Source organism: Genypterus blacodes, unplaced genomic scaffold (assembly GCF_046128005.1).
Source record: "Genypterus blacodes isolate CSIRO-AG114 ecotype Tasmania unplaced genomic scaffold, CSIRO-AGI_Gbla_v1 ptg000245l_1, whole genome shotgun sequence".
NCBI lineage: Eukaryota > Metazoa > Chordata > Actinopteri > Ophidiiformes > Ophidiidae > Genypterus > Genypterus blacodes.
The window spans coordinates 415,943-431,969 of NW_027467042.1; the positions used below are offsets into that span (position 1 = coordinate 415,943).

Consider the following 16,027-nt stretch of genomic DNA (forward strand, 5'->3'; position numbering starts at 1 on the left):
ATTAAGGATTTTGTTATCATTTGTCAAAGGCTGGAGAGAGACAGGAATATCAGGTAGATCACTGAAATTATTCAACTTGAAAAGGTAAAGTTACATTTTAAAAAATCGCTGAAATCACACAGTTTATGTATTTAAATTAAATACATCACAAGAATTGTTAGATTTGATCCCTTAAGTTACAAAAAAAGGCTTTTCTCTTCTCTTGTTTCCTTAATGTGGACCAGCAGTGTCCTGGAGTCTCGGTGCGCCTCAAGCTCAGACAAAATCAACCCTAGACAACAGCGCCACCCTGTGCTGAGTATGTGTATTACTGCTTTTAGAGAAGTTTGGCCTTCAGGTGTGAGAGACGGGACGAGAATGACAGAAACCAGCTCATTCTAAACACTATACTTTATTATCAATGTGTTGTCTGTCCATTAAAACTGGCAGATATATTAAAATATATATATTAGTATATATACATATTTATATTAGTAGATATATTAATGATAACTTAAAACATTACATTACATTACATTACATTACGGTCATTTAGCAGACGCTTTTATCCAAAGCGACTTACAATAAGTGTGTTCAACAAAGGTAGATAAAAGAACTTCAGGTCACAAGAAATCGTAAGCGCATTTCCTTCCTAAACCAACAGCTAAGAGCATAACTAGAGCTAGAGTAGAAGTGCAATAAGTTAGGTACTATGATGAATGAGAAAAAACAAAAAACAAAAGGACAGATTAGAAATGAAAGATTAGAAAAACAATGACATAATAATAAATAATAAATATCCCCTTCATATAAAGTATATTCTACACAAAATACAAATAAATAAAGCAATGTTTCATGAATTAATTGGACAATATTGCAGTCGTCAGTTGGTTTAGCCGGGCCACAAGAACATGATGAGTAAGCGGCACTAATAGAATAGGTCATAATAATAGTAATACTAATAATAATACTTATTTCTTAATTCTTCAGAGAAAGTACAGATATACTCTCATCAGGGCTGTATGAAGCGTCTTATTCTCAAAGTGCTTAGTGCCTCCTTTCCTAGGCCGTCCAGCTCATCTGCCTCCTGCCACTTCCCCCTGGGGTGCAGGTGGACGTAGTAGATCATGAGGAACACCAGCCCCAGCACCATACCTCCGAAAATGACACCGCTCACTGTCAAAACTAACTCCGTCTGCATATCCGGCATCAACAAACTAATCAGGATGGGAGTCAGAATGCTTACAGCAGAGTAGAGGATGTAATAGACGCTCATGACCATTTTGGTGTCTTGTCCTTTGACGTTGAAAAAGGTGAACATCAGAATGACTCCGACAATCGCCCTGTAGAACCATTCAAGGCTTCGGCATGAGCAGAACTTTGTTTGGAGGTAGTGAGTCCAGCCTGTGGCGAGCAGCCAGATGAGGGCGAGGGCTATAGCACTGTAGGTGCTTAGTATGAGCAGCAGGGTGTAGCTAAGGATGTGGCTGGTGATGGTGCAGAGTTTGTAAAGGAGGTAGACGACGGTGGGGAGGCCGGAGGGCATCTCCCTGACGTGGGGCAGGGACCTTCGCAGGCAGCGGCGATAATCCACCAGCGACCAGGCGATGTTAAAGAAGGAGAAAGCCATGGAAATGCCTGAAAGAAAAGAGTGATGCAGAGAAACATACACAAACTTATCTTACGCTCTATCTCAAACCCATACAGGTACTCACACTGCAGAATGGAGATTTCACCAAGGCCCAGTGTGATGTACAGCTGCAGAAGGAGCTGAGGAACGCTCTCCAGGAAGGCCTCAAACAGCTTGAGCATGCTCAGATCGGTCGCCAAGCCAAACAGACTCTGGTGCACGTCTCTTGTCTCCTCTTCCGTGTCGGACGTCTTCTTCCAAACCACAGCATAGCCCTTTTTCAGCAGGTGGTAATACCTAACACCGTGACAGACAAACACAAACAAGCTCAGATAATATTCATTTGTTCTCTGTCAGAAAGCACAACATGCAATTGTGCGTGTAATGTCTTGGTATTGGTGGTTAGTCCAGTCTGTAATGCCGTTCCTCGTCCTTTGTGGGGAACCTGCATATTTGACATACTGTACATACTGTAGTGAGTCACACTAGGCGAGCACGGATGTATGGTTGACAGCAGGAATCAGTCTTGCTCATCTAGACGTTTCCTGTCCTGCACGTGATGTTCAGGATCACAGTTTGTATTCAAAGCTCTGATCGGGTCATAATTATCGTCACTTTTGCTTTCATACCTGGTGAACATGCCCAATCCGAAGAGATGGAGGCAGACGAGGCTCCTTCTGGACATGCCGGATACGGACGGTATTCCTTGAGGATTCCCCATAACATCATTCATGTCGTCCTTGTACCAAACATAACTGAAGATCTGTGTCACGAGCAGCCCCGCCAGAACAAACAGAACAGTCAAGCCGGTCCAGATGAAGTGACTGTTCTTAAAATACTGCACTGCCAGTCCAACGTCTGTCCAAATGTCCACCGCGTACAAGATAGATCCAGAAAACGTTAGAAGCCATCGCAGTTTAGTGTAACGATTGTCTGCTGAAACCATTTTTGAAAGGTGTTGTTATTTGTTTAGGGAAATCCCTCATGCGGCCGCTTCTTGCCAAGTTTCGGTTGAAATTCTCTGGAGCTGCTCGTCTCTCTGTGAAGTTCTGCTGACATTTGGTCCAACCTGTGAAATCAATCCAATGTGATCAACAACACTACACACATACACAAACATTTGTTCTCAATTCTGTGCATATCTCTAAGAATCTAAAGGAATTCTGTGCTTGGGGAAACATATCTGCTTCCAAACAACTGCTGCCTCGAACTCTCCCCACCCAGCCCTTTGATCTCCCACATGGACACATTTTGATATGGAATCCAGATAAAGGGGCACATACATATGGAATAGAACATATAATCAATAGGGTTATCAGCAGGAATGATACACTCCCGCCTTGCTGATTCAGACAGCTTGCATAACATGTGTGTTGATCCCAACACCTGTTTCTATTGACACAGCCACAGCAACAGCCTGTGGAGCCTATTACTCACTTTGCATTCTGCTGGTTTCATTATTTTCAACTGATTAATGATTTGCCGTTTGTATTTAAATGACTGGTATTCATTTCAACAGTTTCTAGATAAACATCAGCCCAGAAATAAATCTCAAGTAATCTCAGGTAAACACCCTGACAACTGAAGCTGAAGACAAGATAGAAGATTGAACTTATCAGTACTTACTAGTATCTTTCTTCCATTGCAGATTGCTGTGTAAATCTACTGAAGTGAGCAGTTGTGCACTCTTGACAGCTCTCTTTCTCTTTTCCTTGAAACTCATGACAAGCTCCGCCTCAGTGATGTCACTCTGAACTAATGAAGGCGAGACAGGAAAACGTCATTACATTCCAGATCATGTGCGTGTGCGTGTGTGTGAGTCTCAAGGAGTGTTTCCCAGCAGGAAGCATTCTGGACATTACAGAATCAACTCAAAAGCTTATGAGGATTAACGACTGATAAATGATTAAAATCTGCTTTATTTTTCAAGATCTGTTGTTTCAACAGAGCACATAATATCTGTTAGTACACAGGGTGTGTAGAGTAAATATTCAATGGCTGTGAACACAACGGGTGGGTGGGGTAGAAGCAAGATGACAGAATTATACTTCACTTTCATTTCTATCAGGTAGTAAAGTGACTAATATTTGCCATCACTCTCTCATAAGAGTTTACAATAAGTCATCTTTGTCTTCATTTATGTTTGTTATTAATTATCGATCACTACTAACGATACAATTTTGGGGCTGCGATGTTGTGAGAAATCCAAGTGACTGCTGTATTTCCTCCTGACACCACCGGACATTTAGTAATAGAATAGAATAGAATCTTTATTGGGTCAAATCACACATGCAAACACGTCATGACTTCATTAATAAAGCATAATGTGACTGTGTTTTTCTCTTTATAATAACCTTTCAAGTCTTAAATAAAGAATTCATCCAAAACAATAATCCCTCACATCTGTAAACATTGATAAATTGTCAATAAATGTACTTTGGTCTATTCTCCAGAGGGCCAGTGGTCAAACATTGAAGGATATGTGGATCTGTTATAAACTGTGACAAAGGTTTCATGCTGCTGATCATAAAGCAGATCATATTGTTAAATGAATATGATACAATATTTCTTCAATCATAACCCAGCAGCCATTCGAATAGTAGAATTAAACTCTCTTATACACTCCACACCTCTAGGTTGCGATAAAGAGCCCGATCTGTTCTTCCTTGTGTGTGTGTGTGAGAGGCGGACAGGCGCAGCCGCGTCCTGCGTGGACCCTCCCACTAACACAAGAGTGACACGCCATTCAATCGCTGCCTGGCCCTGTGCTTGTGGGGAAGCGACGGGGGGAATCTTTGAGCTTTTCTTCTCCTTCACTACGATCACAAATAACCGTTCCGGAGCCAGACACCGACACCAGATCAGCACCGCGTCCGAATCCTGTCGCCATGGGGATCCGTAAGAAGACCACCAAGAACCCGCCGGTGATGAGCCACGAGTTTGTCATCCAGAACCATGCAGATATTGTTTCCTGTGTTGCTATGGTGTTCCTTCTCGGGCTGATGTTTGAAGTAAGTACCGGTCCACATGTTGAATGGGGTTCGGATGGTGGGATGGTGTGTGGGAATGCAAAGAAAACACGGTGGAAGGAGGATCTGTGCATCTGATCCCGACTAGACCTGTTCTGCTCTCCTGGAAGCTGACATGGCTGATGTGCTCTTCACACTTCTTCCTCTCTTAATCGAAACTTTTTCACTCCACGTTTCCCTTTTAGTCTAATTATTTCTTACAGCCCGATGTCAGAGTTCGAGCAGTTTAAACATTTTATTCTCTAAATAACGACGCGATCGCTCGTCTCTCCACTTTCCATCTGGTTGCTTCCCATGTTGTAATCGATCCTTCAAATCGCTCAGGCCCGAGCTTTTTATTTGGTTGGTTATATTAACCAAATCAAAGTTGTGTGTGCGCGGTAATTATGCACATATTTCACGTTTGTTTTGCTGATGTTTGTAGAAGTGAGTCAGTGTGAGTGGATGCGATGTTGTGCAACACTTGTGCACGGTTAGTTTCTATGCGTGGATGTGTTACGTGGCAATCACACAACGGCTGTGAGGCTTCATCAGAGAAAGCGAAAGTTAGCGTCAGAGCTAAAAGAGTGTTTGGAATACACACCGATGCTACTTGTTGATCACATATGTTCATATTCATACTGTGTGTGAATGTGTGTGTGTCCGTGTGTTCAACTTTCACTTCAATTTTTGATCAGTTCAAGTCCGTTCACTGAAAATTAGCGCCATTGATATCAAGGTAGCTACAATTACAACTACACACAGTCTGTTTTCCAAAGTAAAACTCCCACGGTTTGCCAGGTGTCAGCGTGAACGAGTCGTGACTTAGATAATGGCTCATTTTGCTTCTGTTATTTTACAACGATAATACCAAACACTAAACGTTTAACAATATTGTATATGTTTGATATACACTTGTTTCCCAGGCGCGCCTCTTATTTTGAAAGGAATATTGTACATCCGGTTTTAAGCTTGTTTGTTAACGTTATGACGCGTCATTCCAAAACACGTTTATAGTTCATTTAATGTTACTACCGAGTATTTATGATCAATCCATGACGAAATGTAGTTAATCAATGTTTACAATCCCACACCAGAAACTCTGTATTAAATAATTAACTTTGCAAAAATAGATTTTCTGACTTTATGCTAAAATCATTTTTAACTAACACGTCATACGGTATGAATTATGATCACAATTCAGTTCTACAGGGGAATCTTTCAACCATAAATGCAAACCTTGAGTGTTCGTAAACATAAAGTATTGCCCATTATTTCCTGTATATTAATTGCACCTTCCTCTTTCTACACAGGTCACATCAAAGTTTGCTGTGTTGTTCATAACCGTGCAGTACAACGTCACCATGTCAGCAAGTGGTAAGTTTAAAGGCAAAATGGAGAGATCGCTCCTAATGAGACGTTATGCTGAACAAATAACTTGTGTACACTATAATTCAAATGCAGGAAGTTACACTTGCTTGAGTATTGTGTCTGGAACAAACGTCTCGTGGCTTAAAGGTTGAGTGCAGTCATGTCTTGGTGTTTCCTGCTGCAAGCTTCTCATTTGGATTCTAGAGCGGTACTTACGTGGCCTTACACAAACCCATTTACCAGCTCTCTCTTTTTTTCCTCCCTTTGCTGCTAAAATTAGTCTCCCTGATTTATAAAGTTCTCTCGTGGCAAGGTTGTGCCGGGCAAATTTGGGCTAAGGTGTAATATAGGCCTCTCCATTCACATCCTGCTCATTTCAAGGTTAACAATTTCTTTGCCAACTTCAGATAGTTAAAGGCACGTACGACCTCGAAGTGTGTTGTGCTGTACAGGCTGGAGGCTCGTGGGCAGACGGATGGTGATTGGGTGCTTATCTGAGAGACCTTAACCACTTGTAACTTATTTACAGCGCCTATCTTATAAAACAAATACAGAGCGCTACCAGAATCTGCATAGTGTATTTTCTTTATTTGTGCGGATTATTACAGATGATTAGATTAATTTCTAAACACAGTCCAATAGTCTATTCATGTATCCTCATGTTATGCCCAACAAACACATGCATCAATGTGCTTAAAGTCATGAATTAACCGAGTCTCTCACAGATCCAGATCCTGAGCTCGTGTAGATAACGATGAACTTTAGAAAGACAAAGGAGGGTTTGTGTAACAGATACAGTGCTGACATGCTGTCAGTGAATCTGGCATTTTAACAGTGGACTCATACCACACAGCAGACACACTCATTACTATACAGCTAAGCATTGAAGTAGAACCATAAAGGCTGAAATGACCAAAGTGAACTAAAACTCGACAATTCATGCGCATGATCGAGGTGAAAAGACTATTTGCCTAAATGCCCCTGTGTGTGTGTGTGTGTGTGTGTCTGTGTGTGTGATCCAGAGGGCCAAGAGGAGCCGGCTGTGAGCCAATTCCACCACGGCATCAAGGACTTGGCCACCACCTTCTTCTACATGCTGGTGGCCATCATCATGCATGCTATTATCCAAGAATACTGTTTGGATGTAAGTAAACACCGCACCCAGGCAATGAACACAAATTCCAAATTGCCACAAACCGGTCTGCAAGTTTCAGTTTCTTTTTCAGAAAATCAACAAGAAGAAGCACTTCTCCAAGACTAAGCACAGCAAGTTCAACGAGTCAGGCCAGCTCACCGCCTTCTACCTGTTCTCTTTCGGCTGGGGCGCAAACATCCTGCTCAATGTATGTATAGCAGCTAATGTATATTCAAATTGCACTGAGCTTATATTCTGTGCAATCTGTTTGTTTACGTACACTTGCACGTCTCAAAAAGTCCCACACTCTTCCTCATTGTTTTTCCAATGTCCGTTTGTTTTTAGGAACATTTCCTGTCCAATCCTGTCAGCCTATGGGAGGGCTACCCACACACACTCATGCCGTAAGTGTGCAATGCTAACGTGTGTGTGTGTCCAGTGCAGATCGTGTAATTTTGCAGTTAAACTCACTACAATATTGTTCATTCCACGCTGGCAGAATTCTTAGTTTTGTATTTGTTGCTTTTATCCAGATTCCAGATGAAATTCTTCTTCATTTGTCAGATGGGCTACTGGCTACACACTCTCCCGGAACTGTACTTCCAAAAGACAAAGAAGGTGAGTGTTTTGAGTGTGTGTGTGTGTGTTGACTGATGGTATTCGCCTGTGTTTTTTCACCCCGAGGGCTTCTTCCTGTTTGACTTCCTTGCTTATATTTACATTGTTTGCTCTTTCTCTAAAACCCGTCTCTGTTCAGGAGGATATTCCGCGTCAGCTTGTCTACATCTTCCTCTACCTGGCCCATATTGCAGGCGCTTACATTCTGAAGTAAGTTATTATGTAGAAAGTTGAGTGCAAAGGAACACTGCAGGGAATCTGAGCGCCAACCCAAGGCTCCCTGTGGTGTCTCCCTCTTTGTTGTCGCTGTGGGTTGTAATAAAGGGGAACTGTGTCTCTGTGTCTTCCAGTCTGAACCGTCTGGGTTTGGTCCTGCTGGTGCTGCATTACTTTGTCGAGCTGCTCTTCCACATCTCCCGCTTGGTTTATTTCAGCAATGAGAACAGACAAACAGGGTAAGTTCTCCTCCCTGGGTTTTGTTTTGCACTCATATACTGCAAATATCAGTGAAGTCGAAGCAGAAAGATTCCTTGAGCTGCCTGTCTTCAATTCAGCCTCGCCTTCTTTCCCCCCTCTTGTCTTGTAGTTTCTCCATTTGGGCCGTCTTGTTTGTCCTTGGACGGCTGCTCACTCTGTCCCTGTCAGTCCTCACCGTGGGCTTTGGCCTCGCCACAGCAGAGAAACAAGGCCTTGATTTAGCTGAAGGAAACTTTAATGTCCTCTTTATCCGGTAAGAGAAATGTGACTGGATGACTGAAATAAATAATGTTGCCTGTGGATTTGTTCTGATGCAAGAACAATCCAGCAAAATCCAAACTGCATTTTCACCGATGCAGTAGTTTTCTTATTTCCTGGGGACAAAAGAAGGTGCTCCATTTTGCAATTTGACTGAAATATTTAGGCCAACCATTCCATCTAATTATTAAAAATGTAACACATCTCTTCCCTCATTTTACCATCCAAGACTTAAACCGCCTGCTTTCCTCTCTTCACTAGGATAACCGTCCTGGCTGCAATCTGCCTCACTCAGGCCTTCATGATGTGGAAATTCATCAACTTCCAGCTCCGCCGGTGGAGAGAGCATGCCCAGACTCAGGTTTTGACAAAGAAACAAGCTCCTTCCAAGAGCAAATCAAAGAAGGACAAAGGTAAGCAAACAAAACAGGCACACAAGAACAAAATGCGTAATAGATGCAAAATGGCCGCGTTCTCTTTCGGTTCACACAACTCATTTTTTGATCCGTTTGCTTGCAGCCAATGGAGTAAACGGTGTGAGTTCCCACGGAGCCGACTCACCACGAGCGAGGAAAGAGAAGTCGTCGTAAATACATTCCCGTCAGCCCGTCCAAAAAGCCCCCCCCCTCCCCGTCCCCCCTCTCCTCTCAGATCTCCCACTCTCACTGTGCCTCAGTGGCTGTATCCGACCACCTGATTCTCCACCTCTCTGCCATAACAAGCATTTCTCAGCTCCCACAGGACTGACCTCTCAGCTGGACTTGGAAGGCCCAGAATGCAATTTTTTTGCTTTGCTTTGTCGCCAGCTGTCCAGCACGCCTTGATTTACCAGTCATCGCTCTGCTGTGCCATTCCGGGTAAAAAAAAAAGGAAAAACCCAATTTAGCAAAAATAATAATAATAAATCAGAAAAAAAGACATTATTTAAGAAGTGCCTATTGATGCAGATTGTTTTGTACAGGGTGTGTAATTTTGAAAAATATCAGGAATGATGACTTCAGTGTTTGTTTTCCCAGAGTCCAGTCATTTCATGCTTTTTCTTCAATACTCCTCGATATTCCAGCTCGTATTTTATCTTATTCTGGAATCCCCCCCCCCCTTCTTGTATTTATCACTGTTAGTGCAGATCCTCTCTTTTTGTCACAGGCTCCTATCGCTCCTTTAAAGACCTCATAAACATTCTCAACTGTTTATGAATACCCATATTTGTTCCATTGGTGAAGGTTGCTTTTAGTCTTGTTATATTTTCCATCTTTACAATATAAATGGCATTAAGGCTTCACATTGTTTGCTCTTCATAATCTTGTGATTTTTCAGCGAGGCACTCTTGAGAATTCTCCGTGGTTTATAATATTGACTAGCCCAGACACATAAATAGATGAAAGCACGGTAGAATAAAGAGATAATTGTCATTGTCCATTTTTGGATCTAGAGTAGAAAAGCATATAAATATAGATTCACGTTTTGTGCTTAACAGACAAATTTGAGCAAAGACTTAGATAGGATTCACAAGTACCATCTTGTGTTTGTATTCAATATAAACAAAAGAATCTATTCATCGTCTTGAAATTACACAGAATCTATTCCATTTCTGTTTGAAGTGCTGCAAATCGAACACTTTATTTTTGAAAACTAAAAAGGAGAAATCTACAAAACATCCATTTGTGCAGTTGATTGAATCCCCATCTTGTACAATCCCTCTTCATTTGCCGTTTTAAGTGGATTGGATCTAAGTATGTGTTTGGCCTGACTTATTATTTCTGTCCATAAGAATCATTTCAAAATCATTGACTCGTGGACTGGGAATAAGAAAAAGGTTTTGTTTGGCTGCGTCCGCTCCTCCCATTACTGACTGCCAAATGAATACTAATCTGATCGACTCTTTATATACTATGTGCTTTTTACTTAAATGTTGCCATAAAAAGAATTTACGAACCCATTTAAAGCAGTCACTTCTTATTATAAAGAAGAAACCTATTGCATTTGTTCCACCGAGTCAACCTTGCCTTCAGCGATCATTTGTATGTGGTCGTCTCAACATGTACTAATGGGATCAGGGTTTATCCTGCAAATGCAAATAACATTCTACAGTAAAAGAGGTAATTATGGCCTTTGGGTGTATTACTATATATGTCTTTGTTACTTGGACAAAGGAGCACCACAACATGCAAGCTGGGCACTCATCAGAGCACATACCTCCACCTATACCTACTATACTGTCCTAAAGGGAAAGGAATGACTTGTATGCAATCTGCATAACTATTCACATCAAAACTGCCTGGGTGAACTGAATCAGCCTCATCTCAGGGTTAAGGTTGGTAGTTGCATTACTGGTCAGTGCTCAATCACCCTGTCCATCAACTACACCACCACCGTTCCTGATGACTGGAGCTCCCTAGGATCCCCTGATGTTTCACCCCCTTCACCTCAGCCCAACCTTTTACCCTGAACTCCAGCCTCCCCTGACGCTCCTTCTTCACCCTGCCACAACCCTTACAAGAACCCAGTGCCAGGGACAAATCTATAGCTATAGTCAGATGGTTGTTTGTAATGCAGACTGTTCTTACAGCGCTGAGCTGAAAAGTAAATATTTGAAATGTGTTTTTAATCCACCTACTAGATTGTGATCCATGACTGTAGTTGTGTCTATGGATGCAGTTGGAACAACAAATATGAATGTAACAAATGTAGCATTATGTAACGCACCATAGCCAGTCTGTTGTAAGGTTACATTCCATAAGTAGCTGCAAGCTTAACTGAACAACGTTTAGTACATCAAGCAGTCCTAACTTTATGGAATTGTTACCTGAAGCTTGTGGAGATTCCTTCACTGGAGCTAATCTCAGGCCCTTTGCATTACAGCTTGCTGACAGGGACAGTTGCTTCTTCTCCGGCATGATGCAAATGCTTTATCCTTGGAAAGGAATTCAGTACTTTGTGGTTATATTCACGTCAACAATAACATTTTTCATGATGTCATAAGGGGCGGTGCTATTCATGTCAATTATAACATCCTTCATGATGTCACTATGGGGTCAATGCAACTGTGACATTGTTTATGATGCCATTCTAGGGGCTGCTAGGGTTGTTCTGTTCATGTATCTCACAATTTAATAATGTCAATAACAAATAAAAGACTACATTTTATGTGTAAGAAATGAAAAGCACCCTATGCAAACTCTGGACCCCTGAACTAATTTAGTTTTTGTCAACACCAAACACAGACCTCAGTGTTAGGATATGTCAGCCACAAGCCACCTGGGGGCGCTGCAGCACAATACTTGATGGAGTAAAAACGTGCCAGTCCGCTCGTCGCAGCCATGGGTAGTTGACCTGACAGTGAGCAAGGCAGCTAAAGAAGTAGGATACGCACTATGCTATAGATTCGTTACATTTACATTGTTGTGTTTGTGTTTAAATGCGGTTTATAATTCGAACGTAACAACCAATCGTCGTCAACTCCTTTCTCGTTCACTGACGCAGTTACTAATCACCCAATCGATTACTTTGATTAAAAATGTACTTTTATGAATCTTTTAGGAATGTGATGGAGTCGCAGTTATACAGTCCCATCTGTAATCTCTTGCAAGCCCTGTAAATCGCGCTGCTTCGTTTATTCGCCTCATTTTATGGGCTGACATAAATCTTTATGACCTACATTTACATTATATATATGTGAGTGTGTGTGTGTGTGAGAAATAAAACCGAAAGACGTGTATATACATGTATAATAAAGGTTTTTTTAATATGTTGTTTATTTTGTTATATTGTGAAATTTATTTGAGATTAATATGTTTTAATTTACCCACATTTATATTAAAAAAGACCACAACAAACACTGCACTTGATTAAAACAGTAACGCTATCAGCGGCACTGTTGGTGTTTTTAAGGTCGATTGTCCGATTAAATGTGTTCCCCCATCACGACTCATCGATTAAGCGATGTTGTCGAGTCAAACCTCGGCTTCTCCGTGAAGATCGCCGTGTCACTGTATTGGTAAGTGGCCGTATGGTTGCTTACGGATCCCGGCGGTAAGTGAGCCGATCCTGCCTCAGCCCCGTGATGTGGTTTGGTGTGGGGGAGGACGAGCAGCAGCTACCAGCCCAGATAAACACTCAGCATTGGTTTGCAGGAGGCAGGAGTAACATGGCGGCACAGTTAGCCAGCAGAAATGTTGTTCCACTACCGCGAAGGTCAGAGCTGCTGTGTGATTAACGGATTTTAACAGCGAGGATACAACACAAAGTATTAAATCGTAAGTAGCTACGCGTGTTGGTGCTTGTTGGTGTGACGGGACGCGATGTTTTCGGTGTGAAATCGTGATCCAAAATCGAGGTCTTCAATCTCGGTTGGCACGGGCTCTCCCTTCGGCGTTAGCATGTTAGCCACCGTTAGCTCCCTTAGCTAAAGCCGCCTGTCAGTGCTGTTTTCTGCAGCGAGCGAACTCAAACCGCACGGCTACGACCCCCGGGGGGAGAGCTCGCTAACGAGTTGTTGCAATTGTTTATGATCCATTTTAAGTTTGGCAATGGCGCGGTTGTGGTGTAAAGTATAATATAGCGTGCATAGTACTTTGATAGGTCATTGTTTTTTTTATGCTGAGTGAGCGAGTGACAGTGCAACACAAACCAGAGAGCGGAGCGAAGTTCGCCTGAACAGCAGTATTACGTTTGTTAGCATGCTAACTGTTTAGCTACTCCGGGCTGCTTGCTTGCTTGCTTGCTTGCTTTGGACGTCGTAGTCAGAAAATGAGTCACAGCGGTTTCTCACGACCATGTGTTCGAGCTGGCTGGCAAATATGTTTGTTTTATTCAACAACACGCTTCTAAATAACGCGTCCCCTTTAGGTAAGTTGACCCAAACGACTCATTTGTGTGTTTAAATAGGACGCAGAGGTCTTATGTTTGCCTGGCGACGTATTTTTAGCCATTTTTTTTAGTAGTATAGCCTCGTTAGCAGTCGTGATGTAATTCTTCTAACCGCGTCACTTGCTGCTTCGTGTAACATTAACAAGTTAGTTCGAATGTTTGGTGAAACTAATTGCGAGAACTTTCCCCACCGACTTTAGTAGCGACTACAGGCATATTGCTGTCGGGAGCCATGCATGCATTCCAAAGGGGGAGGGAAACTCTGCATAATGTTTACACTTTGGCGTGTAAACGCCGTAGAAACCCAGGCATTGCTTTGCGAAAAACCCCGATATTTAGTTTGAAATGTTATTGTCGAGTGTCTATTATGCACACGGGGCTTTATGAACAACACTAGAGGCTCTGAGTGGAGACTTGAGTATGAATTGAATAGATGCTTTGAATGCTAATGCTATGCGAGTTATGGGGGAAACGCTGCTGAGAGGTTTAATTCCTGGGTTGCATTGTTGTTGCCTGTTGTGAGTGCCCTGCTCTCCTTTTAAGGGCTCTCCTGCTTGACTGATTCAGGACTATACAGGCAGACAGCTTGTGCCATTTCAATGATTGTCACAACTCCTCTCTTCCTAATGCCTGAGGAACGTAGCCTGTGGAACCAGTTGAGCAGTTTTTTTCTTTTCTGTTGCATCAATCTGCCCACCTGACGGTGCACACCGCTCACGTCACATCACTGATATGGGGGCTTAAACGGGGGCATGTTGGCCAACTGTGGCTCGGCTCCAACTCCAGGGCTTTTCAGGAGGATGTGATATGCGGTGGTTTCTAGTCAGATGTTGGAATAAGCAAAGCCATAAGTGTGAAGGAGCCACGGTAGGACACATGCACTCACTTCACCTGCATCTCTGTGTTGCTGTTGTTGTGTAATTTTGCAAAGGCTCATACCAGGAGGCTGAATCACATGTTGGGTTCAAGGCATCAGACCTTAAGATATTTGACTTTAATTTGTAGAGCACTGAAAGAGTTTAACCTCTCTCTGTGAATGGGTAGCAGCTAATCCGGCTGCCCTTGGAAGGCAGGACAAGAGGAGGAAATGTGAAGGAAGGAAAATTGCTTCTCAAACTGACCTGATTCCTATTGAGTGTGTGTGTCAGATGAGGACATGGATCTTGCAAATTAGCCCCTGCGCCTGCTGTCACAGTAACGATGCATGTGTTCCTGCGTTGATGAAAGCGCGGCTTATATAACACGCATTCCTACATATTGAGAGAATGTATTTGTTTTTGTTTTAAAAGCTGGATTCAGATATGCTAAACCAAAACCGGGCAATGCCATAATTGTGTTATGCCTGTGTTCCTGGGATCACGACAGCTCAGGAATTCATGAGAGCGTGTGTATGTGCATGTTTAGATAAGGACAACGGGCGAGTGGTTTCTGTAATCATTTAATGGCGTGTTGGGGTAGCATGACCAGGTAGCCCCTCGGTGGTTTACTGCGTGTGACCTCATTGTAATTTGCAACTATAGCAACAGGTGTGTGACAGTAATGACCGCATGACTTGGAGACAATGTCTTCATGTCTCTCCTGCGCTCTCACGCTCTCTCTTGTATTTTGCCCGTCTCTCTCTCTCTTATAGTCGACTTCATATGTCGCCGATTATTGAATTGGGTTAACATCTTGACACAATCGCTGCTTAATATAGAGAGAATGGTCAGTTCCAGTGCATTTGGAGGCAAACCTGACCTTTGCCCTATGATAAGTGGCTTTGTTGCGTCACATTGAGTGATACAGTAATCATTCGACCCTTGATCTCTTGCATACTGCTCCTATTTGATTTGCCGTCTGGTCCTGTCACACTCGCACTGTTGTCCCACGGTGATTCTAATGTCTTTCAGCCCCACTGTCACTTTAATGGACTTTTAAACATGATTATGGATTAATGCCAGAAGTACACTTTGAGTTTATTGCAACCTTATCCGTGCATCTAGCTGTGACATCATCATAGATCATCGCAGGTTTGACCAAATATTAAGATTCTGTGTAATTTATGTCTCTACTGACCCTTGGCTAACTGTAGATTGAACTGCTGCAGAGGTCGCAGCGCTCCATCATAACACACCGGCTCAAAGCCTCCTCAGCTGCAGACTGACAAGAATGATGAAAACCTGGAACGCTCCGATTGTTTTGATCCCCTTTGGCAACGCTTAGTAGTATTTCAGGTCCTCTGGTGTTTTATAGTAATTGCCGGGATTCTGGCATGTTTTGTAACGGGTGCGCACATTTCCCGCCATATTTGGCAAACGCACGTCAGGTATGAATTGTTGCACGCGAGGACGATTCTCACAAGTGTTTTCTGTCCTGCAAGAGTGTGTTTTTCTTTGTGTTATTCAGGTCAAAAGTAGGTGTTGATGCACTCAATATTGCTCCTCATCATTCAGATCACTCAGCCCCATTGTGTTCCAATCACGTCCGTGTGTAATCAATGGGATTCGGTCCGTTAGTCTAACTGATACAACCCTTTTTTCTCCCCGCTCAGATTTGGGCGAATTCCAAATCACATGAGGTCTACAGGAAATAGTAATTGAAGTCCAGTGTGAATAGTGCATTAGGGTTAATTTAACAACAGAACATATTTCAGGCTTGTAACCAAAGCCCCATTAGAATCATAATCACTATTGATCAGCAGGA

General features: G+C 42.5%; 3 protein-coding genes across 12 annotated transcripts in view; 2 read left to right on the forward strand and 1 right to left on the reverse strand.

Moving 5' to 3' along the window:
- Positions 1-571: 571 nt before the first annotated feature.
- On the reverse strand, positions 572-3,348 carry xkr9 (XK, Kell blood group complex subunit-related family, member 9). The gene is made up of 4 exons (XM_076171302.1): positions 3,236-3,348; positions 2,239-2,678; positions 1,695-1,906; positions 572-1,617 (listed from the first exon to the last, which is right to left on the reverse strand). Exons 2-4 carry the CDS (start codon positions 2,553-2,555, stop codon positions 992-994), a joined length of 1,155 nt encoding a protein of 384 aa, XP_076027417.1. The 5' UTR covers positions 2,556-2,678; positions 3,236-3,348; the 3' UTR covers positions 572-991.
- A 972-nt stretch (positions 3,349-4,320) lies between these two features.
- Positions 4,321-9,078, forward strand: tram1 (translocation associated membrane protein 1). Its single transcript, XM_076171298.1, has 11 exons — positions 4,321-4,620; positions 5,931-5,994; positions 7,011-7,132; positions 7,215-7,331; positions 7,469-7,527; positions 7,657-7,741; positions 7,881-7,951; positions 8,092-8,196; positions 8,328-8,471; positions 8,738-8,889; positions 8,996-9,078. The coding sequence occupies exons 1-11, from the start codon at positions 4,498-4,500 to the stop codon at positions 9,064-9,066; spliced, it is 1,113 nt and encodes a 370-aa protein (XP_076027413.1). The 5' UTR covers positions 4,321-4,497; the 3' UTR covers positions 9,067-9,078.
- Positions 9,079-12,397: 3,319 nt separating this feature from the next.
- Positions 12,398-16,027, forward strand: part of ncoa2 (nuclear receptor coactivator 2) — a 47,510-nt gene continuing 43,880 nt past the window's right edge. For 2 of the 10 annotated variants that reach the window (XM_076171287.1, XM_076171290.1), the window contains exon 1: positions 12,504-12,732. The gene's annotated coding sequence lies outside the window, so the exon portion shown is untranslated. Of the gene's footprint in view, positions 12,474-12,503; positions 12,733-13,159; positions 13,325-14,127; positions 14,213-16,027 lie in introns of those variants that run through there. The other 8 variants (XM_076171280.1, XM_076171289.1, XM_076171282.1 and 5 more) reach the window with 6 other exon arrangements.